This window comes from Pavona decussata, unplaced genomic scaffold (assembly GCF_977016875.1).
Source record: "Pavona decussata unplaced genomic scaffold, jaPavDecu1.1 SCAFFOLD_76, whole genome shotgun sequence".
NCBI lineage: Eukaryota > Metazoa > Cnidaria > Anthozoa > Scleractinia > Agariciidae > Pavona > Pavona decussata.
Window position 1 is genome coordinate 1,974,078 of NW_028145494.1, and position 27,170 is coordinate 2,001,247.

At 39.2% G+C, this 27,170-nt stretch overlaps 1 protein-coding gene across 3 annotated transcripts; it reads left to right on the plus strand.

The window, feature by feature from the left end:
- Positions 1 to 66: 66 nt before the first annotated feature.
- LOC146476599 (uncharacterized) lies at positions 67 to 26,935 on the plus strand. 3 transcript variants are annotated; one of them, XR_014865610.1, is made up of 31 exons: positions 67 to 411; positions 2,402 to 3,362; positions 3,837 to 3,924; positions 5,132 to 5,206; positions 6,044 to 6,090; positions 7,109 to 7,624; positions 8,209 to 8,408; positions 8,543 to 8,593; positions 9,192 to 9,281; positions 9,766 to 9,878; positions 10,933 to 11,254; positions 12,948 to 13,079; positions 13,207 to 13,281; positions 13,481 to 13,654; positions 13,942 to 14,001; positions 14,287 to 14,370; positions 15,424 to 15,525; positions 16,323 to 16,502; positions 17,236 to 17,355; positions 18,376 to 18,485; positions 18,914 to 18,983; positions 19,491 to 19,589; positions 20,040 to 20,105; positions 20,529 to 20,554; positions 21,273 to 21,327; positions 21,455 to 21,511; positions 22,202 to 22,441; positions 22,881 to 22,931; positions 23,743 to 23,838; positions 24,432 to 25,681; positions 26,018 to 26,935. XR_014865610.1 is itself a non-coding variant. In XM_085114475.1 (30 exons), exons 2-30 carry the CDS (start codon positions 2,411 to 2,413, stop codon positions 24,495 to 24,497), a joined length of 4,317 nt encoding a protein of 1,438 aa, XP_084970601.1. In that variant the 5' UTR covers positions 67 to 411; positions 2,402 to 2,410; the 3' UTR covers positions 24,498 to 25,777. The 3 variants fall into 3 exon arrangements, 2 of the variants coding, with proteins under 2 accessions (XP_084970601.1, XP_084970602.1); XM_085114475.1 differs by lacking the exon at positions 26,018 to 26,935 and having other exon boundaries at positions 24,432 to 25,777; XM_085114476.1 differs by lacking the exons at positions 5,132 to 5,206; positions 26,018 to 26,935 and having other exon boundaries at positions 24,432 to 25,777.
- The last annotated feature ends 235 nt before the right edge of the window (positions 26,936 to 27,170 follow it).

Below are 27,170 nucleotides of genomic sequence, written 5' to 3' on the forward strand. Positions count from 1 at the left end.
CCTTCCCTACTGAGGAGAAAATTGTTCTCTCCCCAGGTCCTTGCTCTTCTTCATCTCGTTTCAAACCTGATTGATTCTGACAGCTTCGATATCAACGAATCTGGTCGATCGACGCGGGCAGTTTGGCTTGATTTGAATAAGTTGGAAATTTTCATCCTGTGGAAGCGTTTGTAGAGTTCAGCCGACCACAGAAAGCTTCATCTGAGCTTCTTACGGTGGTAGCAGGCCGCATCTGTGGTGATTTCTATGGTTCCTTGTACAAACATCTGTCCCGCGCTCGAGCGCTTAGAAATACTTTTGTCTTCGAACGGGACCTAGATACAGAAACGTTTACACGATCTTCAAATTTCTTTGAAGAGCACTTGGCCCTTCAACAGCCAAGCAAACCACCTTGTCCATCAAGGAATCTCGGTAAGTTTACTGCTATCAACTTGTTTCTGACTTTTTAACGTGAGTTGCGTTGCGTTGTGGTGAAAGTTTGTAGCTTTCAACTAGCGCGGCATACCTCAACACAATTAGCGGTCACCCGTTAATGCATTGCACATCTTTAAATGACTTTGAAAGATTTGTACTTCTAATCCGTGATCATGAATTAGATTGTTTATGATAAATCCAGAACTTGATGGGGAGCTGAATGTTAGCTGATGTCCTTTCGTACCTTAGACCTTGGAGTGTACGTAGCGTTATCAAATTTCAGCTGCTTAGCAATAGTTTGAATTGAACTGTTTAAAGTAGAATTAATCAAACAAGGTGAAAGATTTTGTATTTCTCTTGTACGGTTGAAGCGTGAGAGATGCTTTCCCTCCTTTTTTCCTTCAAATTTTATCCATCGCCGAGAGATCCGTCGCTTCGAATCGTTGGTTGAAATCGACACTTTTGCTACAATAACATTCGCTATCGAATTTCAAAAAGGCGGGAGTTCAGGAAAAGAAAGCTTCCTGCTTTACAGTCATGAAGTTATAGTTTAAAAACTCGTTCTTTACGCCAGTATGGTTAATAGCTTCAAGATGAAATTGGAAAGAAAAAGTTATATATGAAAAGCCATTCACCCCTGGATGCACACGTTAGTTTACTATCAACCACGTTATTGTTTAGTGTAGTGTGAATAATTCAGTAGCGTCAAGGCTATTGTAATCCCTTTGGGGACACATGAAAGGTTCTTTTGTAAGGATCAGTGTCAAAAATCAATTAAAGCAGAAATGGCAATTAATATTTCCTAGAAATGTAATTCTTACCTATGTTAAGCAAGTAAGAAATGTACATTTTATTGCTTGATGTATTGTGTACTTTTTACCTAGGATTGTCATGTTTTACAAGATTTTTCGGTGACAGAGGCTTAAATTCGATATGTGCTACTAAGATCAAAGTACTTTGTCATCTGTTGTTATATGGGTTTAATAAGACGTCATGGTCTCTTGACTCTCATATCAGACGCTGGCCAGACAGTTAGACTGTTATGCAAATGCATCAGTCTTACATTTTGCCAACACTTGTGCAGAGCAACCCAACTAACAGTAAAATACATCAGCCAGAGCATCTTGAATGGGCTAACTGACATAAGCGTAAACATTTCCAATTCATTACAAATTATTTTACGGTAAAAAAAGTAGATTTAATTGTACTGAAATACTCAGTGGAACAAGAGTATTTATATCTGATCCTGTTTTGCTACCTCAATATCTTTGTATTTTGTTAAGAAATTATTTGCCCAATACAATAATTATTATTAGTTACTTGCACTTGTATCATTTTCTTAAAAACTAAAATATTTGGTTGATTTAAGCTCCAGTATCAGCATGTATATTCTCCTTCCATGTTAGGAGAAGTTAGATGCCAATCACTATTGTTGGGGCCAAACTATTTGGGTTACTAAATGAAGTAATGGCTATGATATCTTTCAAACTGCAGTTACCCTTAATTTTCTTTTTGCATTTCAATAACCCTTGCTAAGACCTACTTTTCTCACATTGTCGTAAACCACCCAAAAATATGCTGTACCTTTGTATTAGGAAGTGTTGTCCTTAAGCCTTTAACCCACCACTATCAAAGAATAAATTCTCCTATCTTGTCCCCATACTTTTCGTATAAAAGTATTGGGGAGAAGTTATTAAAATATCAAGAAAATTCACCTTGGGTGATCATGTCCTTGATTCTCATGACCTCAGGGGTTGAATAAGCATTGGTGTTACAAGGAGAAATTAAGATACTTATCCCAAGTTTCTCAGACCACCCTGAGATGCACAGAACGTAAATTCATAGTAGCCAATGGAGTCCACTATCCTTAAACCAATAACACTTGGGAGAAATTAAGTTGTGAACAATAGCAATTTATTTTTGATGGAAACTTACTAATAATTATTAGAATATCACTATATGACAAAATCGTTTATCATTCAAATAGAAAATCAATATGGATGCAGATACCAGTGGTCACTCAGCTGACTCCATCTGCAGTGATGACACTGAATATCTTCTTGGACAGAATGTCTCCATCAGGGAAATTGATGACGATGATCTTCAGATCCATGAAAATGCTAAAGTTTCGTCATCTCTAAGAAGGACATATGAGAGGTCACCTCAACGTTCAGCCCTGAAACAACAACCGTTTAATTCAACAAATTTAAGACCACCATCGAGAAAGGAGCTCAAAGTTAAACCAGGAAAAGGACCACAAGAATATCAAAGATCACCCAGTCATGGCAGTACCAAGCGTCCTCCCACTATGGAACCACCCATGACCAAAGCTAAAGAAAAGGCGGATAAAAAATCAAAAGTGCCACATGATTATTTAAGTAATGAAGTTTCAAGGGGATTAAACAGTGAGCAAGCTAAAGGACAGACGAGTTATAAAACAAACGGAATGAAGCACTCTCAAGATTTTGAACAGACATCGAAAAGCAAGATAACTGTTACAGACAGCTATGCTAATCATCAACAAATTCAGAGTTTTCAGTCACCTGAGACTCACAGGTCAATTCATGCACAGGCGCAAGGTCTTCGCAAAGGAATTGGAAGTCCAAATGTCAATTCAGAACTTCATTATGATCCAGCATCGCGATTAACTCCTCCCACAACGGAAAGAATTAATGCAAAAAGAAAACCCACAACACCTGGTAGATCACCAGTGAGGCAAAACGTGCTGATCAATCAAGATAATTGGGAGTTTGGTTCTGAAATATCATCGGACACTGATACGGTAAATGGTGTCCAAAATACTGTGGATGTTGACTCAAATGACATGGAAAGTGAAATGTCTGAAGCAACAGAAGATTTGATTAGAGAAGAGGATGTTGATGATGAAGACCTTACAGAAAAGCTTAAAGAACTTAATTTGGCTGTTAATTATGATGTTGGGACGAATGGTGAGTTTTTAATAACACTACATCATGCTTTTTTATGTTACACACCAAGGGTGAGTTGCATGAAGCCTAGTGCAGCATGTAAGTCCACTATTAAGGCTCTAGCCACAAGGGTGTCTAGGTGTACTTTGGATGCCTGATTTTTGGAAAAAGGTATTTACAATTCACTTGACCCTTCAAAATGTTTCCAAGAAACGTGCCCCTTGGATGCCCAACTTTCATTCTAAAAGCCTGTACACCAATATCAGATGTTTGCCATTCTCAATATTACAGTCCATTACTTTTAAACATGTGATGTTTCCAATAATTATTGGAAACATCACATGTTAAAATTATTATGCATGAAACTAATTTTTAAGTAACTCACCCCTTAAAAAAACCTGGTCATTTTCTCTGTGCTGTGTTCTTGGGTCAGAATGTCTCTAAACGAAGCATTGTCGGTGGAAATCTGTTTACCTTTGTTATATACATGTACAGAATACTTTGATGACAAAGTAAGGGAAGGAGCAGAACTTCTGTCCAAGTTGTTTGGTGGTCAAGTTGACAATTACTACAGTTCCTCCAGGTAAGTAGGAATAAATCTGCTGATCACTGGTGGGTTGCCTGGGTGGGTGTCTGGGATACTAAGGGGCTTCCACTGTCGCCAGCCAGCACCTAGATAGAATACTGCCCCCATGGCTGGCAAATCCCCGCAACCGAGCCATGAACCCCCATTCCAGGCACCCATCACACTGGTGAAACAGTGGAAGGAAGAAACATAGGGGATGAGGGGGAGAGACGCTAAAACTACTGCTACACAAACGCTTAATGAAGAACTCCAAGATCATAGCTATGTACATGTACAAAGCTACCACGTACCAAATGAGCCTGCACTTATGGGATAACCGCCGGATACCCGCAAAGCTCGTGGGCCGCTTGACCGCTAAGCTCGTAGTGGTTAACTTAGTTAAATTACATTTAACCAAGGTTTTTTTTAAAATCCCAAACCCGTTAACAAATAGAACAGTACTGTTGCTGGTGAATTTAAAAAATAGAAACTGGAAGTTAAAGTAGTTCCTATATGGAACACTTTTGTGGTGTTTCCATGTTCAGATGTAAATCGTAGTTTATCAGTGACTCCTTGTAACCTAGGGTTTGAAAACACTCCAAGTTTAATTGAGAAATGTTTGGGGTAGTAAATCACAGTATACGACTTTGCCGTTCCACTAACATTTACCATCCTTGAAAATTACAATCTATTAAGGGTTCATTTCTGCTGATTAATCTTATAGATCTGGTAACTACTGTTATTAACATGACATGAAACAAAAAATAACAACATGATAAGTTTTAGCATCAATGGAAACTCGGAAAACAATCCGAGCTCCAGATGAGATTTAAACCCACACCTCTGTGATCTAGTTGGATGCTCTAACCTGCCACTGAGCTAATGGAGACTCCATGGTGAACAAGCGTGAAATGTGGGTCTTTGACTAGAACTGCATCACGCAGTCACATAGCAATTTACCATGGAGAGTCTCCAGTAGCTCATTGTTTAGAGCATCCGACTAGATCATGGAGGGTCATGGGTTCGAATCTCATTTGATGCAAAAACTTATCATGTTGATATTTCTAACAAAGACTCACTTGGGTGGTTGAAACAAAAAATACAATCAAAATTATGACCCTATCGATACTTAAAAAAGTGGCTGTGTTTCAACCATTTACCATTAATTTCCTTTACTAATGTCATTACTTATCAAGGTATTTTGCTAACTTTTTAACACTCCCAGAAGAGATCTAACCATGTCAACTAACATCTATAACATTAGAATGAAAAAGCAGCCCTTGCGGATCTTTCAAGTTAGGTAAGGAACATGTGAAAAGAAAACTACGCCAACTGTAAAATTTTTACTTGTTTTGTGTTCTCTGCACACAATTTGTTAGGCCCTGCCTCTGTTAGTCATCTCGGGTTTCTCGGGCAGGGTTTAATTCAAATAATGAGGGAGCTTAAGCGACGACGACGGCAACGGCAATGAAAACATTACCTGAAAATATTATATATCTTTATTTCATTTGTGCTACTTCACAATTATTTCAACTCGCTCAACTTTTACAAAAAATGGCGAACTATCCAGGAACGAAATTGGTAGGAGTGGCGTACAAGTTAAGAAAGAAGATGAAAAATTCACTGTCATGTGTTCACGTTCTCCAAAAAACCTTGAATGTGGTCATTTCTCATTGTTGTTTCGCAGAGGACGGCAATGTAAAACGTACATGCAGAGCGACTGTTTTTGCTCATTGAACCTATTGTTTTGCGGCGTTGTCGTTGCCGTCGCTGTCAACGTTGCTTAAGCTCCCTATTATCTTTTCTTATTAGGTATTACTTAGACAAAGCATTGTCAGTAGGAATACATGTAAAGGTAGATTTTCAGTCATTTACAATAATAGTCTGCACTGATATTTGTCAGGACATTAACTTTACAATCCACTTAACTGAAAAGTTGGAAATCACCATGATTATGTCTGTTGAAAAGTGAGAAAAGACACATACATGACTATGAATCAGTAAGTGTATAGCAAGTCAAATTAGTGGGCTGTGTTGAAATAGTGATAACACTTCATATTACTAAAAGCAGGCAGTGCGTGTCATTAGCTTACTCCAAAGGGGTAACTTTATTTATTTTGTCAACACTTCTCTTTAGTGGCCAATCGAAGAGTTCTGTTTCGGGATCAGGAAGTGTCCAGGAAGGTAAGAAAAGATATTTTATTTATGATACCCAGAGAAAATAAAAAATTTCAAATAAAATTTCAAGGTAATTCAATGACTGCCTATATCTAGTCATCTCCAGACCCACAGTCCCTGTTCATCAAGTTGTGGTCATCTTCAACTCCAGAGGACAAATATCATCATCGTATCTAAGCTTGGTTATTAGCTTGCATATAAAGAACGTTAACAGTGCCAAAATTGTAAGCTGAGGTGATGCTAGCACAAGGAATTGGAAAGAAATACTCATGGAAAGATGCAAGTGCAATTACAAGTGCAACAAACAGGAATGTTGTTATACTGGACTCAGCAATGCACCTGTGTGTGTCACTTTGTGCTTGTGCCTCTTGCACCAATACATACCTGCCAACCTGCTGATTTAATTAGAATTGTCTCAATTTTTGAGAACATTCCAGAGCATTCTGATTTCTGATAACGAAAGATTTGGAAAAACATTTCAGAATAAAAAGTAGCGAGATTAAAACATGACGTTTCAGCCACGACATGTCACCATTATATACCGTTATATAAAGAAAGGAGTTTAGTTTCACACTTTCCTTTCTTTATATAATGTTACTGAACTTATAATAATTTACATTTGATAATGGTGACATGTCGTCACAGAAATGTCATGTTTTAATCTCTCTACTTTTTATTCATTTTGATTTACTGTGAAAAAAAATTAGTTTAATTAAATTTAATTAAATACTCAAATTAAATTAAAATAATTAAAGTTTAATTAAATACTCAAGGAACTTTTGGGTTGTTGTATATCCCCAAGTTTGCAAGGGGTGTTGAGTAAACATTGTAATTGCACTAAATCTGATATCAGAAATAATTATCTGGAAGATGATTTAACATGAAAATTACTAACTAGCCATACATGTATTAATACTGTTGTTGATAGAGCAGTGGCAGTCCACTAGCACAGCAGAACCATCTGCAATTGCCGTGCCTTGAGTGTTGGTGTTGAGTGAGATGACTGGATCCTTTTAAATTTCAGTTTCAAGATCAGATGGTCAGATTGAAGAGAGGAGGAATTTGAGTACCACCAGTACTAGTATCACACAGCGGTCTTTCCGGAAGTCTGTGTCACCACAAGGACAACCAATAGTATCAGAGCAAAACAGTGGGACCCTTACAGATCGGAGCAGCTCTTTTGAGTCTAGTGTATCAATATCAGCCAGGCGGCATGGGTCAGCGTCTCGCAAGGAAGTCAGATTTAGAGAGGATGTAGTACCCTCAAGAGAAGTACAACAGAGAAAGTATCACCTGAAAACAGATGGTGAGTTTATCAAGGACACTTCTGCTTTCAGAGCAGCAATGAACTATGATGATGACGATGACAGTGACACTAGAGACAATTCTGGGGAACAAAGGGGATATTATCAGGCTGAAAATGATGTGGACGAGTCGTCTTATGTACATACTAGGCGTGTAACACCAGCCCATTTTGAGGAAGAATCTGGCAGGAAAACTGACCCTAATGTTAAATTGCAGTCTCCATCAAAACATCGAGGTGAGATTCCTATATGATTTCACAGTGATTTAAAACCAAGAGAGATGGATGTGAAACAGTTAAGAGGCTGTAGTAGATAAGAGTGTAATAAACCAAAACAAAGAAGTGAAAGAACTCAAAGGTTCGTTTGTCAAAATGTATTGTGAAAACAGAAGAAACTTGCTAAGAGGTGACAAGAACATACAGCAGATAATTACAGTTTCTATTTGTTACACCAAATAAGCCTTCCCACCCAAAAACATAAGTCCCCTGGACAAATCTCAGGCACTAAAATCCTTTGAATAATAACTCCATGTACATTACTCAAAGTCTGAATGTAGAAGAGTTAGCTACAAAGCAACTCCAAAGCAACTCTAGATTTTCATTTTTCCATTGCAAGACAACAGACAAAATATTCGACCTGGAGTCTCCCCATACTGTAAAATGGATTTGATCATCTCATTGTAGAATTATGCACTGAACAAATTTACAAGTTTATTTCTTAATTATTGTTAATATTGTCTCCATGCTGAGTGGCTGAGTGTCTCCCTTATTAAATCTGACCTTGTTTCAACTTTTCATGCTCATTATAAATTTATTGGCAGTAATGGCTCCTCACCATGATGAAAGTTATTCTCCACATAAAGACAGAAGTGATCAGCGATTTCATGTCGAGAAGTTCTCTGATAGTGGGAACTCCAGAAGGTTTGATTACCAAGATCATGTGCCGGTTACCGGAGGATTTATGACCTCAACACCTCAAACAAAATCCCAGGCTGTCTTCTCACCACCAAGGAGTTCTCAGGTCAATCAGTGGTTTCATATTCTATCTTTATTTATACACACTGTGAAATTTTGACTTCACTTGTCTGGCATTTTTCTGACTGAAAAATCTTTTTTGAATGATTAAAGTTGTTATTTGTTCTCATTAATTTATAGGCAGACAAGTTGAATGGGCAGATAGAGGCTCATCAGAAAATTTTGCTTAAGGTAAGCTTCATTGTTGACCCCCAACTTTAAGATTAGCATATACCGTCGGTTGCATCTAAGCGTGTACACGGGAGGGAAAAACATGTTCTAGTTGGGTGCAAACATGACATGTTGTGGCGCCAAACATTCGAAGTTTGGAGTAGACGGCTGTTGTTGACTTGATTTGTTTCTGGTCAACAAAATATTCTTTGCAAGCATTTTTAGATGTTAAGAATACCTTCTGGAGGCAAGTGTGCTGTTTCTGAGCGAGAGATATGCCTGCAAGTTGAGAAAAATGAGATAAGCTTATAAGTGGAATGAGCTGATCTGGCGCGACTGTTTGCTTAACGGCTGTCAAACTTCAAATGTTTGGTGACAAAACACGTCATGTCTGGCACCCTATCAAGGGAAATTTAGCAGGCCATACAGTGAAATACAGCCCTCAAAATTGACCAATCACACCGCGCGTACTACCTGCGAAATATAATAAAAAGCTTTAACAAACTGCACAAGATGCCAAAAGACTGAAACCTAACCAACACAATTCTACAGCTTTGGGAAGTTGAATGATAAACAGACTTTCAACACAACCCACTTGATGCACCGTTGTTATTTACAGTTGCAAGAAAGTGAAAGAAAACTGAACAGAAGTTTACAGGAAGCTAAAAATGTGGAGTTTGAGCTTGAAGAGGCCACATCACGGAAAAAGGTAAGCAGCATGGTTGTCTGATTTCTCTAATTAAAGCGCACTACAGTACTACTTGTGGAGGCACGGTGGTGTAGGGGTTAACGCATTGCACTTTCGATCGGACAGTCAGAGGATCTGAAAGTTGTTGGTTCGAGGCCAGGTTGGTCTTTTCATTGCTGTGTTGTTTCCTTAGACAAGAAACTCTGCTCCACATTGTCTCTCTTCACCCAGGTGTATAAATGGGTACCGGTGACACACTGCTGGGGCTAACCCTGCGATGGACTGCATCCCATCCAAGGGGTAGAAGCAATACTCTTAGTTGCTTCATGCGACAGAAACCTGGCTAAGCTCCGGCCATGTGGGCTACTTAGGCTCTAGTGCGATTTTACCTCTTCTTTTTTCTTTTTTTTTTTTTTTTTTTTTTTTTTTTTTTTTTTTTTTTTTTTACAGTACTACTTACCTGTTTTGTTGGTTTCTAAGGCCTGTTATTTGTTTCCCCCGACAGGTTGCTTTGCAGGAAATTCATGTCCTGGAAGAAACAATCAAACGAAATAAAGCTGAGGTCAAGTCATCTGAAAATTTGGTGGAACAGTACAGACAGCAGGCAACTAAGACAAGGTACATATTATTCAGTCCACACAAAAGCATGAGATGTTTGAGATGTATGGTGAAATTTATAAGTGCACGATATTCAAGGGTATCAGGTGGATCATTTTAGAAAAAATATCGTTTTGGTTTAGCCTTAAGGACAGTGCCTCCTGATACAGAGGTATTTTGGCAAAACCTTTTAACCATGCAGAGAAGCAGATCTGTGGGGGGAAACCACAATAATCCTAAATAGCTTTGAAATATAAAACAATCTATGGGATTTTCTGTCCAAATTGAAGCTCAATAATTATTACCCTGAAAGAAGGCTCCGTCCTTAATCATGCCAGACATTTGGATTTAACACTACAGAAAATGATGATGATGATGATGATGGTGATTTCATTTACAGTTTCGGTAATACCTAAATTTGTTCATTTCACATTGTTGTCGCTGACTCGTCCCCAGTCTTCTTCATACAGCACGTGGCAAAGGGAAGCGTGAGGTGGGGCAGCATCTCTCCCTGCTTCGTGCGCCCTGTATAAAGATGAAGACGACAGGGGATGAGTCGGTTGTTATCGTGCAGAAAACAGCACAGAAATGTGTTTCTTGTGCGGAGCCGTTCTCATGATTATTAAATTGTTTCAATTTTGACATTCTTGTTACCATCAGTAAGGAGCTTTAACAACGGCAGCGGCAGCGAAAACGTCACTATTAAATGAATTCACGATTATTCCAACTTCCTTTACATGTCAAATGTAGGTGAAATTTCTTGGAGTTGAATTCTTGGAGACCGCACCCAAGTTTAGAAAGAGAAAGAAAAATGCATCGTCGTCACTGTTTACGTCCTCCATAAAACGTCCCATCAGGAAATTCCTCGTCCTAGTCGTGCAGTGACGGAAAAGAAATGCAGAATTGTTATTTTGGCTAGTAAGCCTACTGCTTTTTTTTTTTTTTTTTTTTAATTTTGTCATTGCCGTCGTCGTTGCTAAAGCTCCCCAGTGTCTTAGTTGCGTGAGGTTCTTATTGAGCAGCGTTCTCTGCATAATTCATGAACATTCTTTTACTTACATTTTTAAATCTTCAGAACTCAGCTCATGGACTTGGAACTTCAAAGGGACAACATCCAACACGAAATTAAAGAACTACGAAACTGCCTCACTAGACAGAAACAAGAAGTGCAGCAAGTGGTTGAAGTTGAAAAGAAAAATGAACTCAAGGTCCTTGAACTGAGCATAGAGAAAGATCAACTCCACAGCGAGACGGAGTCACTACGGTCACAGCTGAAACAGGTGGAAGGAAACTTGGCTAACGAAAAACAAAATTATCTGCATAAGATTGCCCTTCTTCAGGATCAGTTGCATGAGGAGCAGAAAGGCTCAAAAGAAAGTGTGGAGAAACTCAAACAGGTGAGTAAATTTTGCACGTGATTAGCATGTGGATATCACATGCACTAGTCCGTGGATCCTACTACTTTGCCTGCAGCAAGCTAATCCGGCAATGGGCGGTCAGAACACAGATGCTCATAACATTGACAGCGAAGGTGAAAATAAAGTACAAAGAAAACGAGATTAACTTGATAACAGACAAACTACCCACGCGCACATACAAACTTGCACTATAAATAAGGGGGTGTTTCCATGTGAAAACTCGCCCCGATGCGAGTTTGATACCGGCGTGACATTGTGATTTTACACCGTGTTTACATGAATGGACACTTCTTTTCGACCGACGTGATTGTCACGCCCAGGTGGCACCATATTGGATTGGATATCGATTACTGCGCATGCGCTACCCGTTCTAGACTCCCAGGAGTGTGATTTTATGCCGGAGCGAACAGCCGTACCGCGTTTACATGATATCGGGATGACGTTTCGTACCGGAATGAAAATCTCGCCCCGGTACAGTTATCGGGGTGAACTCGCACCGGTATGACTCCAGTATGAGATTTTGTGCTGGTATCATGTGAACGAATACAGAGCTACAAGAGGGAACTGGAGTGAACTCCTACCGGAATGAAAGTCGCGCCGGTATCATGTAAACAACCCCTAACATAAACACAACCTTTATTTATACACGATATACTCTTGAAAATTGCAAGCGCTGATCTGGTTATTAATAATCCTTCGACTTCAAATAAAAAATCCAAAATTTCAGGTTGAAGAAATGTTGAAAAATAAGTGCACCACACTGAGGACGTATAGCTCAATAGATTTTAATGGAATGGTCGGTTACACTGAAAAACAGACTACATCCACAGACTTCAAAGTTAGGACTACCTTGTTGTATAGTATGATAAATAGCCATACCAATAGCCTTTATTTGAATGGTTACGTTAAGATCAGATTGCAAACAAAGACTCAAAAGTTAAAATCATTTTGTTGTGCAACAAGTACAATAAACAGGTCCACGGAAAAAAAAGGGGTTTGTGGTTAGCATTTGAATGTGTAATGTTTAGGATTTCATCCACAGACTCATTTTTAGAATTACATCGGACAATATTTCAAAAAGCACCACAGGAAGGTACTCAGTAGCTTTCATTTGAGTGGCTACACTTTAGGATTTCATCCACAGACTCCAAAGTTAGAACCACCTTGTACAGCATAATAAACAGCACCACAGGAACGTTCTGCTCAGTAGCTTTCATTTGAATGGTCACACTTTAGAATTCTTTCCACAGACTCAAAGTTAGAAGCACCTTGTACAGCATAATAAAGAGCACCACAGGAAAGTACTGCTCAGTAGCCTTCATTTGAATGGTCACACTTCAGGATTCTTTCCACAGACTCAAAGTTAGAACCACCTTGTACAGCATAATAAAGAGCACCACAGGAATGTACTGCTCAGTAGCTTTCATTTGAATGGTCACACTTTAGGATTCTTTCCACAGACTCAAAGTTAGAATCACCTTGTACAACATAATAAAGAGCACCACAGGAAAGTACCGCTCAGTAGCTTTCATTTGAGTGGCTACACTTTAGGATTTCATCCACAGAATCCAAAGTTAGAATCACCTTGTACAGCATAATAAAGAGCACCACAGGAATGTACCGCTCAGTAGCATTCATTTGAATAGTCACGCTTATCTTTCTATTTTCCCAGCAACTTGAGGATGAGAGGCAGAAGGCTCGAGATTCACATTATGAAAGAATAAACGCAATCCACAAACTGCAAGATGAATCTAAAGAGATGCATGACAAAGAAATGGAGGTGTTAAAGAACAGACTGTTGAGGGTGAGTACAAATGACTTTCCTCGCTCGCCTTTTGTCGTACAGTACATCATGTATGCTTACTCCAAAGCAAACCTTTTCAGAATCTGAACGGGATACGTGAAGACATTGTGTTATTTTTACGCTGCAGGAAAAAGAAATGGAGTTGGATTCAGAGCGTGAAAAAACAAGGAGAGAATTAGAAGGAAACAGGAAGAAGTTACAGGTAAACTTTAACATTATTACTACGTTTCTGTTTCTTTGGGGATTCTTTTTAATTTCGAGAAAAAAAATTCCTGAGCTCATCAACTTGAAGGCAAGTCTATCTTCAGAGTTCTGTCCGGAATCCGAGGTCCACAGTATTGTCAGTCGGTAGAGTGTTAAGGTCATGTAATTCTATTTATGCAATATTTTTTTTGTCCCAGAGTCGAGATCAACAAGTAATTCAGTTAGAAAGTGACTTAAAAGACTACGAGGAACAAATCACGAACCTCAAGACGCAAGTGTTTCAAGAACAGCAGAAGCTATATGATTGCGAGAGTGAATGGAAAGAGAACATGGCAAAACAAGGCACGCATGCAAAAGCCTTGAAGATCGAGGTACGAAAAGACATATTTATTTTAAATTTCCTGTGTAGGTCCACTTGACAAAGCATAGGATTAGCTGAGGTTCTTCGTGTTGGACAAAAAGATTTTGTCCCATATGTACTCACTGCTTTAAACTCACACCTCTTTTCAAAATTCAATGGCTCAAAGAAGAAAAAATAGTTTGGGTCTAATACCTAGCGAGAAAATGAACTTAAGTTAAAAAATCAAAACGGCATCATTAGAAAACAACTGACTTCTTGCGTTTTGTCTTATTTTGTTTTTATTTATTCATTTTTCAGATTGATTCTCTGAATGAGAAAGAGGCATCTCTCCATGAAAAGCAAAGAAGAACCGAAGAGGTACAGTGCTGTATTTTCAGAGTTATCTGTAGACTTTGAGAAGTCCCCCTTCTACTTCAGGGATACTTGAGCGAAAAGATGAACACGTGAGCGCGCGTGGAAGTTGTCTGTAGCGTGAAGTCTCGACACGCGAAGGTCACCTTCGCGCGTGGATTTTCAGTACTTCAAGTTTATTGTGTGCGCCTGGCATGTCCTACCTTTTTTGGTAAAGTTAACAGGTATTATTTGTCATAATGGCAGTTCTGTGTTACTTAAGTGACCAAGAGTTTACCTTCATTTCTTTAGCTTCTTGAAGAGAAAATGTTAGAACTTAGAAGGCAAGAGGAAAAATATTCATCTCATATTGAGGAACTCAGTCAAGTTATTAAGGTTTGTTTGTCTGTTCTTGTCCCTGTGAGAATACTTAAGGGCGGTGCCTACAAATAGAGAAGTATTTTTGCGCGGTTTATGACTATAGGGGAAAAGCAGATCTTAGCAAGGGCTATAGAAATACAAAAAGAAAATTGGGGGTAACCACGCATTTTTTAGAGATAACTAAGCAACAATTTTTCTAAGAAGCAGCGAAATACAAAGCAATGTATGGCGCTTTTTTCCAAATTGAAGCTTTATTATCTCTGAAAAATGCACGGTTACCCCCAATTTTCTTTTTGGATACCAGAAGCACTTGCTAAGTTCTGCTTTCTCCGCATAGTTTTAAAGCGCGCAAAAATATCCATGTGTTAGTAGGCACCACCCATAGGAAACCCGAGTATCTCGAGATGGGCAGAACGTTTGCGCAGTAACAAAAGTAGGCACAGTCCTTAAGACATATCACGTTGAGAACTGACGTTAACTGAGGCGAATTCGCAAAGGAAACGCAGATTTTGAATAGTCAAATTTATCAATTTCATCCACAAACTCAAACGGTAGAAAACCATCTTGTGCAGCAATAAACATCACCACAGGAAAGTACTACTCAGTATAGCTTTTATTTGAATGGTCACACTTCAGGATTTCATCGACATACTCAAAAGGTATAACTACCTTGTACAGCATAATAAACAGCACCAAAGGAACGTAATGCTCAGTGCAGCTTTCTGTTGAATGGTCTCACTTCTTCTCACACATCTCGAGTTCATTCAGACTCATGACCACCTTATTCGGAACAGAAATGACTTGTCAAGTGCTTCATTTTTCACCAAAAAAAGAAACTTAGAACCACCTTTACAGTACCACAGGAAAGTACTGCTTAGAAGATTCAACTGCTAACTTTTCTAGATTGGGGAAAATTGCATAAAAAGCTATTTTTCAGATCGGGGAAGCTGTTTTTATATTGGGATGAAATCATAGTTTTTAACTTTATTCTGTTTTGCTTAACTTCCCGAATAAACTGTTATGTCATGTTTCCTTATCCAGATAAAGTTTCTTTTTTCTTTTAAACAGAACAAAGATGACGAGATTGCAATGTTAAGAGGTCTGGTTCGTCAGCAAGAAGACGCGACAAGGTTACTTGGAGAAAAGATGAGAAACGAAGCTCAAGAACATGTACGTGGGGAAAACTGTTTCTGTCAATTATTATCAGTGTTAGTTAGAGCGGTTTCCAATTGAGTGTCGTAAAACCAAAACCAACGTAATTTCTCTGGCCAATCGCAACAGATGTAAACAACACAACGAGCCAATCAGAATTCGAAGCAAATACATGTGACTGGCGCCAAGCGCGGGAAAACACGTCCTGCGAAAGCACGATTGGTTTAAGCTTGGATTCTAATTGGTTGAGAAAGTGGCGCGAGTTTTGTTAACCAATCACAGAGCGTAGTAAAGCAAAACCAAACCAAACGCGAAATTACTTTCGACACTCAATTGAAAACCGCTCTAACATTTTGTATATTCATTTGTTGATTTCTGTACGAAATTTTTGCTTGCAAAACATACGGCTCCCCCGATAAGCTGCATTAAAAGAAATAATGTTTAATCCATAAGCACGTTCTTCTAGTTTAGGCAAACCTCAAAAGCCCTTAAAGGAAGAGTTCGGCAAAGTTGCTGTGGATCCACTCGCCTGATTGAGTGTCGTAAAACCGAAACTAAAGTAATTCCTTTGGCCAATCACAACAGACGGAAACAGTGCAACGAGCCAATCAGAATTCAAAGCAAATACATCCAACCGGCGCCAAGCGCGGGAAAACGCGTGCGACCAAGGCACGATTGGTTTGCTTTGGCTTCTTATTGGTTAAGAAAGTGGCGCGAGTTTTACTAACCAATCACAGAGCGTAGTAAAGCAAAACCAAAGCAAACGCGAAATTACTTTCCAAGCCTTCTATGACGTTTCTAATGTTCCTTGCCAGATTCGCAATGCTTTGGAGAAAGAACGGGAAACAACTGACCGAGAACGGACTCGACACCAGGCTAAACTGGAGGAAATACGTGATAAATATGAGTCTGCCTTGAAACAAGTGCGAGAGGAACTAGAGGCTGAAAGGCAGGGACATACGCAGCTGAATACTTCTGTTAACAAGATTAAAAAGGTTGGTTTTACTGAAGAAGCCATGTAACGTTGTCAAAGAGTTGGTTGGTCGGTACCATGATCTTGACTTGTATTCATTTTCGCTGTTTGGAAAAAGGGCCTTCAACTTCCCCAAAACTCGACCAAAACTCGCGCGACTGTTCCCAAGTGTGCGAGTCACAGTAGGTCACATGACGCCTGGTTTGGGGTTTGCCCCTGAATGGTGAATAACAACCCGTGTTTGATCTGATTGGCTACTTTCTAAGCCAATTATTTGTCGTTTTACTATTTAGGCTATATAGCAGCGGTTTGCAATCACCGAAGTTATCACTCTCTAGCCATTCACAACTTGTGCAAACAACATGATGAATCCAATGAAGCAATCAGACTTTTTATTTAACTTATTTCCAGAAATTCACGTAACTCTGAATTTAGGTACTTCATATTTGGCACAGTAAATTGCAATTTTCACAGTGGGTGCTTCATAGAATGTTATTTCCAGATATTTCAAAGCAAACACTCGGTACGGGCACCAAACGAATGAAAATGCGTACGAAATATAATCATTATAGTGACAGAGTGACACGATTCTTTGTTTATTTGATTGGTTGAAAAAGTGGCGCAAGTTTTACTAAGCAATGAGAGAGTGTCGAAAAGCAAGACTAACGCAAACTTGTATCACGCGACACTCAATTGTTAGCTATAGTTAGTGTATAATATTAAAAAAATATATATTCTAAATTGCCGCTTCACAGGAAATTGAAAAGTTACGAGAACTCAACCTGCAGGCCGAGCAGGAGAAGATGAGTGCTGTGGCACAAGTGAGACACGAAGCCAAGACAGAAATTGTTAAAATGAGAGATAAGATTCAGGAGGTAAGAACTTGGGTCTTTTTTTTTTTTATTTGTTTTTGTTTTTTTTCTTTCCTGTTTTGAAAATATGGAGGTAGAAGAAACACAGCGTTAAAGGGAACCTCAAATTGTCAAATTGTTGGAAATAGTGTCTAAATTCTAAATTTTAGTTTAAAAGTAGAAGTGACATTCAAGTGTGCTAAAAATTAGATAAGATCATCGCCTATTTTCGATTTTAACTTTCCCAGGCGCCGCTATTTTGGATTTCATGACGTCATACGGTTGCCGCTATTGTCAGTAAGCAGAAGTTCTTTTGTGTGAAACAATTGAGCAACTGTTTTACGTCATGAAATCCAAGATGGCAGCCCCCCGGGAAATTTAAAATGAAACATAGGCGATAATCAAATTCTGTTTTGTCCGACACAGAAATACTATTTCCGTGTTTTCCAACGAAATTTGAAATTAGATTGTTTTTTCAACAATTTAACGTTAATTTTTTTTCAAGAGTCGAGGTTTTCTTTAATAACGTGAACGAAAAAAAAGGAGAGTACACTTCTGCTATGTTAGAAGAGTGTGGTTGGGGAGGGATATCTAAAACCTTTCCTCGAATACCTCTTAGTCAGTTTTGTTTTCTGATTTTTTTTATAAATCGTTGAAATTAATTTATGTACAGAAAAATATCTTAAATCGCGGAGGATGTTTTTGTCGTCTCAAATTTATCTGCCTACTTTTCTGGTGGAACAATTATTTTGAATTCAAATTAATTAAACGAATAAATCTGGACGGCTTTAAGCCAAGAGTTTCTGTTAAGGTTCTTAATAGTTAACTTTTCATGTGCATGAGCGTGACTTGGGCGTCAGCTGAGTCGTCATCTAAATTCAAGGCTTTTGCTTGGTAGTACCAAGCTTGGAAAGTTGCACACTGGAACTCTTGATTTATTGCAGAGTCGGGGTTTCTCACACGAATTCCATGTCTCAAACGAGTTCTTCTTTTTCGTGAGCGTGAATACAGTTACTCACAATTTCATTGCACTGTTTCATTTAGTTGAGCTCGTTAGCAGAAACAACCGAGAAGGAGACCGCCATGGAAATCAATGAGGAATGTAGGAAAACTGCTGCACTGCTAGGAGATTCTACTAACACCACCCCTGTCAGGTAAATGTTTCACTGAGGTTCTGTTCACATTGTATTGGATTCGGATTCGTTTTGGACCCATTACAAAATCTGTTCACACTGATTGTACCTGCTATCCGGACCGGCTATCTGTGCAAGGTTTGTACCTGTCTAGCTAGTACACAATGGATCCTTGCTGTTTCCAAAACTGCACTGATAGAAAGTAACTGGCTTGCTGGATTTTACAGTAGATACATGGCGTAACGTTGCGCGTTTTTGTACGGGTCAAAGTATTTGGGTTCAAAACTCCAAGTTATACCTGCACCTATTGGAGCCGTGCGAAGTTTAGGTCCGGTATATGGTAAACGTAGCCTTAAGCGTGTTCCCTTCAGTTGATTCCACGTATTTGTGAACGAAAACTTAAAGATTTTACTCTGTCGTTGCTTAATTGTATTTGCATTTTTTCCCAGAAATTTATCAGGCAGTTACATCGGCGAGAGTCCCAGGTCGACTACAGACAGTCCTGCCAAGGATGCTCTGGTACTTATTAATATAATTTTTCAGATTTGAGCTTAGATTTGCTGTTTTTCAGTCAAGTCTTTGCAGGTGCTAATTAGAGTAGCTTAGGCCCAGTTCAGACGCCGAACTTTTCATGAGCCGGACTTAACTAAAATTAAGGTCGTCCCAAATCACGAAAATCCCGCCTTTTGATTCAGACGCCGAACTTAATTTACTTGAAGCAAAACATGCTCTCTACGAGAGACTGCATCTGAAATACGTTATAATAATTTATGCATTAGGTTCGACGTCTGAATCAAAGCCGTTCGAAAGCCGAAATTCCCGGCTGAGCCGTTCCAAATTGAAGCAGCCGTTCTCAACTGATTCAGTCGCCGAACTTTTCATGTACTTAATTCAAGGTATTAGGTTTGGCTCAAGAATAGTTTGGCGTCTGAACTGGGCCTTAGTTCCTGTTTCGTTTTGTTCTAGTTTCTGTTATAGTTAAATGAAAAAAGGTCCTTAGTTCTCTTTTGGTAATATCTTTTACAGCTAAATCTCCGTTCCTATAATGAAGAGTTGAGACAGCACTTGATTGAAGCGCGAAAAGAACTTGAGCAGAACAACAGAGAACTGTCATTTAAGAAACAGGTATATCTTTAGTTTTCTTATTACTGACGTTAAGCCAAATCGAGGTAAATCGCTTCTTACCAATCACAACAGACCACACATTGAACCAATCAGAATTCAAAGCAGTACATGCAAACGGTTCCAAACGCTCTTCGTTTAATGAGAAATCATAGAAAACAAGGACTTTATCGCCGATCTCTACCGCATTTTAATTTTCGGTTTTAGTTTTCTGTTAAAAAAAGAAGTGACGGAAGGACTTACATAAAAGTGGCAAAAATTAGTACGGCTACTTCATGACATAGTAACCGAAATGCCTTAATTTAATTTCGCTTTGCATTCTTGGTTTTGACACAAGTTTTTTGCATGCATTCACTCCTCCAAACGACTGACTGACAATCGACCAAAAAGGATGTCTGTTGTACGGTTCCAGCCTGTTATTCGTAATGCCTTTTGTTTCGTTTTTTTTTCCAGCATCAAAGCGGTGGTGATCTCACTCCTCAACAAGTGAACCTCTTCAAAAAGGCGCTTAGTGCAAAGGTCAGATACAGTTCCGTATTAGGTGGTCCACAACAGGTTAGGCAAGATGCGTGGGATGGAGCTTTCAATTGAGGAGGAATAAAAATGAATTTTGAGAGCCGGGGATACTGCGGGAAGAGGGACATTCTCATTTTGAAAGGGGATGCGGGAAAGTATGGAATCTAGATGGAAAAAAAAAACAACAGCAAATGAACACTTTGAATAATGCCAAGCGGCCGGACGTTTCAGGACGAGGATTCTGACTGAATCGAAATGGCGGGACGGGACAAAAACAAAACGGATCCGAACTACGTAGAAAAGCCCGCTTTTGCGAAACCTGTTTTGGCCCCTCATAATTAAGACTTGCAACTTCTAATGTGAATTAGATTGCACCGTAAATAATCAAAAAGAGATTGCTTAGGTTTCTTTCTCTTTTTTTTCCAGGAAGATGAATTGGCTAGGGTGAAAAGGTAAGTAAGATGGTCTTTAGGTTACGTTACAAATTCGTAGGTTACGTTACACGAAACTTGAAGTGTGCTTTGGAAATTCAAAGTGTGTAGATCCTAGAGAAAAATAACGTGTAAGTAAATCTGCGTACACAAACCCAAACAATTTTTGTGTCATCACTACCGAATTTCAGTAAGCTTAAATAACACGGTCATTGCAAAGGCCTTTCCGGCAATAATTTAATGGGGAAGTATCACGCAAATTTGCTGTCATTTCAAAACCCAAAAATGTTCGTCTGTCAACAGAAACAATGAAATAATTGCTAAGTTTGTTATAAATTATCACCCCAGTGCAATAATACTGTCGATTAGTGCCGTTGACAGGGTAGGCCTTTTGGCCGGTATGGATTGAAACTTGAAAAATGTTAGGCTAATGTTTTTCAAGTTCTCGCATTTTTGTTTCCAAAACGCGCTAGAACAGATGACGAGTTGTTCCTTTCAAGAATAGAGTTGATTTCTTTGTTCTCGTCATTCTTGAATTATTTGGCAGGTGATTGAAGGTCTTATTTCATCATTTTTAACAAAAGATATCAAAAACCCCATGATACTTCCCCTTTAAGTCCTGTGTTCAAACTTCGGAATCAAGTAAAGAAGTCAATTGCCAGTCTCGCAAAATAATTTGTCAACTCAGATTTGCCTCATCTGTCTTTCTCAATTGTTTCAAAATACGTTTCTTTAACAGGCAGCTTCAAGACGAAAGTGAAAGGAACGCTTTACAGATCAAATCGGAAAGAACGGTAAGTGTTCAGTTCGATCTTGCGTAGTGCAAAACTCATCAAAACCAAGCAATAATTTGACCATATTTGCGCAGTTGTTTTTCATCGCGGTGTTCAGAGTGCTGAATTATTGTTCCTTTGTACCCAGGCCCATCAAAAGACTATAGAACGACTGGAGAAAGAACTGAAGCTAGCCAAGGCTGCTGTAAGTTTACTGTAATGTTTTCCTCTTCACGGTGAAAATGCCTCCGCTGAATCCAGTGCGCACGGCGTAGATTAGGAGAAGAGTCTGTCGCAGTCTATATCAAAAGTACCCGAGATCAAAACGAAGAGAAAAAACATACAAAACGACACAAAAAATACCGGGAAACAACTAGTACGAGAGGAAAGAACTGGTCAGTAGCTTACATTTGAAGGGTCACACAGTAGGATTTCATCCACGGATTCAAAAATTAATGTCACCCTGTACAGCAAAATAAACAAGACTACAGAAAAGCACTGTTAGTTACTTTTCACATTTGAATGGTCACACTTTAGGATTTCACCCGCAGACTCAAAAGGAAGAACCACTTTGTACAGCATAATAAACAGTACCACAGGAAAGTACTGCTCAGTAGCTTTCATATGAATGGTCACACCTTAGGATTTCATCCACAGACTCAAAAGGTAGAACCATTTTGTACAGCATAATAAACAGCACCAGAGGAAAGTACTGCTCAGTAGCTTTCATTTGGAAGACGTTATTACACTGCACTGGGGTTTTCATTTACAGACTCAGAACTATGTTACCTGAGCATAAACAACAAAGAAACAAAAAAACACGACTAAAATAAAAACAGCTCTGCGTTTCTGTCGTTCACATTAGAAACTAAATCTAGTTCTATTCCGTACCCAGACTCCCTCCGGCAGCCCCATGGTGAACGGCCATTCTTCTCCAGTAGAGAGTGGAGTGGGCACCAGTCTTAGCTCGACAACTCCAAGCCCGAGGCCTGGAGAGGACAACAGTACAGCTCGGCTGTTACGTCACTTACAGGGCCGAGTTCAGCAACTGCGGGCTCAAAATGACAGTCTGCGGAAATCATCTGAGAATGAGTCACTGAATGAAAGCCACTGTAGCGCGGTATCCACCGAGTCGGTAAGATTCTTCAGTAAGTCTTTTCAGGAGTTGCAACGTTCAGGTGAGGGGTGGGGGTGAACTGTTCAACGATTGATCATGTGTAACTGTTGGTAGGAATTCTCGTGAAATACGCGGTTAGTCTTTGGCGTTGGATCTTATCTGGTAATAAGGAACCAGAATTTCCAGTACCCTGAAAATCTCCACGAACTGCACCTCAGAAAAATAGCATAATAAACGGTGAAATAAACAGCATCAGAAGAGAGGACGACTGCAAAACCAGTTTCAATCAATGCAGATTGATTCTACGTGGCAAAAGTTTTCAAATCTACTAAAAGAAAGTCGGATCTTTTTCACAGATGTCGGTACCGCAGATCATATTTCGTTGTTCATCTGTTCTGAAATTTCTTTGATCGACTACTCGCATATTTGTTTATTTGCTTCTGTATTTTCTCTTCAGTTTAACGCCAGCGTCGAGGAAGAAACAAGAAAGCTTCAGTCTGCGCTTAAGGTATCGTTTGCGCTTCTTAGTTATAGTTGTTGTTATTGTTGTTGTCTTTGGATTGTGGCGCTGTTTACATCAATGACAATGTAAGAATCTTTGGAGTAGTCTTTAATTACCTGCGGAATGAAGTGTGTTTGCTTTGCTCTCTAATTATGTTGCTAGTCAGAAATCCCATTTAAGCAACCATTGAATTATTTGTTAATTTGGATACCGATACAAATTAACTATTAATTTGGATACCGAAGATATTTTGAAATAATATATTCCTGACAAAATCAGCATTATTTTTTACCCTTAAATAATACACAATATAATTAATAGGTAATAGGACTACACGCTTGTCCAATTTGGAAATAATTGGATTCAAAAAATTCCTCGGAATTTTTCTCATCCAATTATTTCCAAATTGGACAGCATGTAGTCCTATTACATATACTAATTAGATTTCTTCTCGTGCCACGTGCTCTACCAATCAGAGCAAACGTGCTATTTTGTCAACCAATGAGGAGAAATCGCACTCGTGACGTGACTTGGCTTACCACCTATTTTCCCGCGCTTGGCCTCGTTTGTATGTTTTTTCTTTGAGTTCTGATTGGCACGCTTTAGATCCACTTGTATATGCAACCATACTTGTTGTTACGTTCTGTCTTGTATTACGAGGAATTTAAGCGTTAACTATTTTACGTTCGTTTGAGCTTAGCGAATTAGAACGTAAGTTGAGTTTACGTCAGCCATAACCTCGGAACAAAACGTTTTCGTCAGGAGTCATCCCTTGTCTGACTTAATGCATTGTTTATTGTTTCCTTTAACGAAACAGATGTCTGAGGACAAAGCGCAACGAAACGCAGCCATGTTAAGCCAGAAAATGATGGAAATGACCAAGTTACAGAAAATGCTTACACACGCTACCAAGGTAACATAACTTTTCACTGTTCTGACTGTGCGCGACTTCCTCGTCTTGCCGGCTCGTGGATTCCCACAAATCACCTAAAGATGATTTAACGCCACTATGATAGAATTACATCCTACGAGAAGGGACTCCCTTGTCCTCTTTATACGAAGAAAACTCGGGGGTGTTTTCTGTTGTTTTAGTTGTTGTTTGTTTGTCTGTTTAGAGGAGAGAGTGGTCATTGGTTTTTAGGGTTGGGAGCATTGTTCTGTTGTTCGTTCTTTTGTCCAACCATGTAAGACGTTGCAAACGATGCAGGTCGCCCCGATGAAGTTCGTTCGTGGGTTGAGCCGCTACAACATCTTAGATTCGCGAAAGTAAAATCACAACTCCCTTTTGCTTTTCTACATTGATTAATATAGCGAGCTATTCAGTGGTCGCTCGTCCAAAAGATACGCCAGTTGTAGTCGATTAGTCCACAAACCACAATTCCCCTCCAGTAACACAGCGAGTTTTCTATACATACAATGTTTTCTTGCTGTGGCCTCGCCATTCTGCGACATAACCTCGGTTACCACAAGCAGCCATGTTTTAACAATGTTATCTTCGTACTGCAGGAAAACATGAAGTTGGAAAGGGCCTACGCTTCACTACAACGCAAAATAATCGATAACTCCAGATAACACAGCATCATTTCGTCATACTCAAGATAGCGTTAACATGCCTGTAAATTAATAATATCTATTTTTCGCTTTAACATTATTCTTAGTTAAACCTTTATTTTAAGTTTGTGAATCTTAAACGAGAAAGTTTGTTTGAGTTAAGACTGAAATTTTTTTTTGAAAAAAGTACCAAATTGCCTGGGTATTTTATTTTAACCCTTCAAGCCCCAGTTGTGACAAGCATGTAACTTCTCCTTACCGTATCACTGCTTGATCGATCGATTATCAAACATTTAAATCATGAGAATAAGGGAATTGATCACCAAAGATAGAGCGTTCGCTTTTGCTTTGGTTTGATTTACTGTGCTGTGTGATTGGCTACCAAAATTCGCGCCACTTTTTCAACCAATGAGAAGCAAAACAAAAACCGATGGTTATTTGCTCGCACGTGTTTTCCCGAGCTTGACGCCGGTTACATGTATTTTCTTCGTGTTTTGATTGGTTCATTGCACTGCTTGCGTGTGGCGTGATTGGTTGGAGTAATTACTTTGGTTTTGGTTATACGACATTGAAATGAAAACCCACTCTAAAATGTCTTGATCTTTAAAAATGTCATTTCAACTATTATAGCGTCATAAGAAATACATCGAGAAGAGTCTGGAGAGTATACATGTTTGATTGTATTGGGGCTTTCAGGGCTCAGAAATTCTACGTCGAGTTCCATCGTCTCTTTAGGACGAATTGTTCATTTTTACAAATGGCTTGCGTGCAGATGACCAAGATCGAAATGGATTTCAACTCGAAAACATTGGTCGATCTCGCAAGAGATGTAAAACATCTTTTCCTCGTTTCTAAACGTATATGGAACCGCCTGTAAAAGTTTGGGCAAACTCTTACTACCGTAAGTAAGTAGTACACCCCCCCCCCCCCCCCCGGGAGGTAACAATTATGGAATTCGGAGGGCATGACCCCCCTCTGTTAGCTTCTTGTTTCATGCTGTCATTATTGTCAAACCCAAGCAATTTTGAATTGTCAAGTTTCCTCCAGTTATAAACTCTCCCTCCACCAAACGGTCCATTGAACGAATATGATCCTAGAGGTCACATTAGAAATATAACACTAGCTAACGCTATGAAAATACTAGCCTTTAACTGATGTTTTCGCATCGCTTCTCGTTTGCCCAAACTTCTGCTCGCGTTTACCATGTCAAACTCTATAGCCTGGTTTACACGTACGACGCAAGCATAAGCACAAGAAACCTACGTGTAAACCGGTGCGACGCAAGCATAAGCGCCTTGTGCTTGCGTCGTCCCGGTTTACACGTACGACGCAAGCATAAGCACAAGCGCAAGGAAATAAAACTGAAAAACAGTGACAAGTTGTCAACGTACATTCTAGTTACTCATGCGTTGCCATTTGCAAAATGGCGGCAGCAAATTTTTATGCTTCTGCGCTTGCGTATGTCACCTTATGCTTATGCTTATTGCATGTGTAAACATCCTTGTGCTTATGCTTATGCTTGCGTCGTACGTGTAAACCAGGCTTATGTAAACGCGTTGCCTCGTCCCCAGGCGTCTCTTCTCTCTTCGCATGGTGTTGTGGGACAACCTCGTTCCCAGAACTTTTCCCTGGGAACGAGGTTGGTTTTGGGACTGTCGCACTTCCTTATAAAACACTCCACCCCTCTTCTTGCACTCTTTCCGCGTAATGCATTGACGCCTGGGTACGAGGCAAGCAAACGTGAGAAACTTTTTATGGTATTCGTGGTAGGAAATATGACTATTAGTCTATTTAGTAGATGAAAATCCCTTCGGCTGGCTGGTGTATTGGAGGACAATGCGCGAAGCAACTGGGAAATTTTAAGGTCGATCTTTCAACCGAGGGCATTATCATCCGATTATACCAGTAAGCTGGAAAAAGGGGTTTATTTATTTTATAACCATTCGGTTAATTTCTGAAACGCGCGTGCGGTATTCTGGAAAAGACATAACAGACAGAAATGACAACGGAAGAATTGTCGGCAAATAAATGCATTCTGGCAAGTTAACTCGGTTTTATTGTGCTGTGACTAGTTCAGAACAAATAAGTTCTCTCGCCCAAAAAATTTGGGCGACTGATATCAAATCGACCGCTATTATCGTTTGATAACTGCTGTCTGATTTTGCACCACGTGACGTGTTTTGTCCAATGAGAGCGCGCGGAAATTACTCGCTTGGTTATAAATCACTATAAATATTTTTGATTGTTGTTTTGTCAGCTGTTACGTTTTGTAAAACAGCTGCTATTTATTCTCGAGTGTGTCGACAATTTAGCATTTTTTAACTTTTATTTTATTATTTTTATTGCGTTATTCAAACAGAGTGAATATACTAATTTTTATAGCGACTTAATATTGTATAGGAAAGTGTGTATAGTTAGTAAGTACTGACAAAAATATAATACAAAGTGTGTTTACTTGATTCTTGCAGTGCTTGTTCTAGATTGAGTTCCAAAACGTAAATGAAGGTTTTAAATTTCGCAACGTTGCCAATCAATTGAATCATTGTATTGCTAGTCTTCTTTCGATAGAAAAATTTAGAATTACGTTTTCGGCAAACGGCAGGAATGACCACGTGACCACGTTCACCCTATATTTCCGCAAGCTGTTTTTAGTTTCTCAGTAAAATTGACTAGTTTTGCATTAGCATCAAAAAA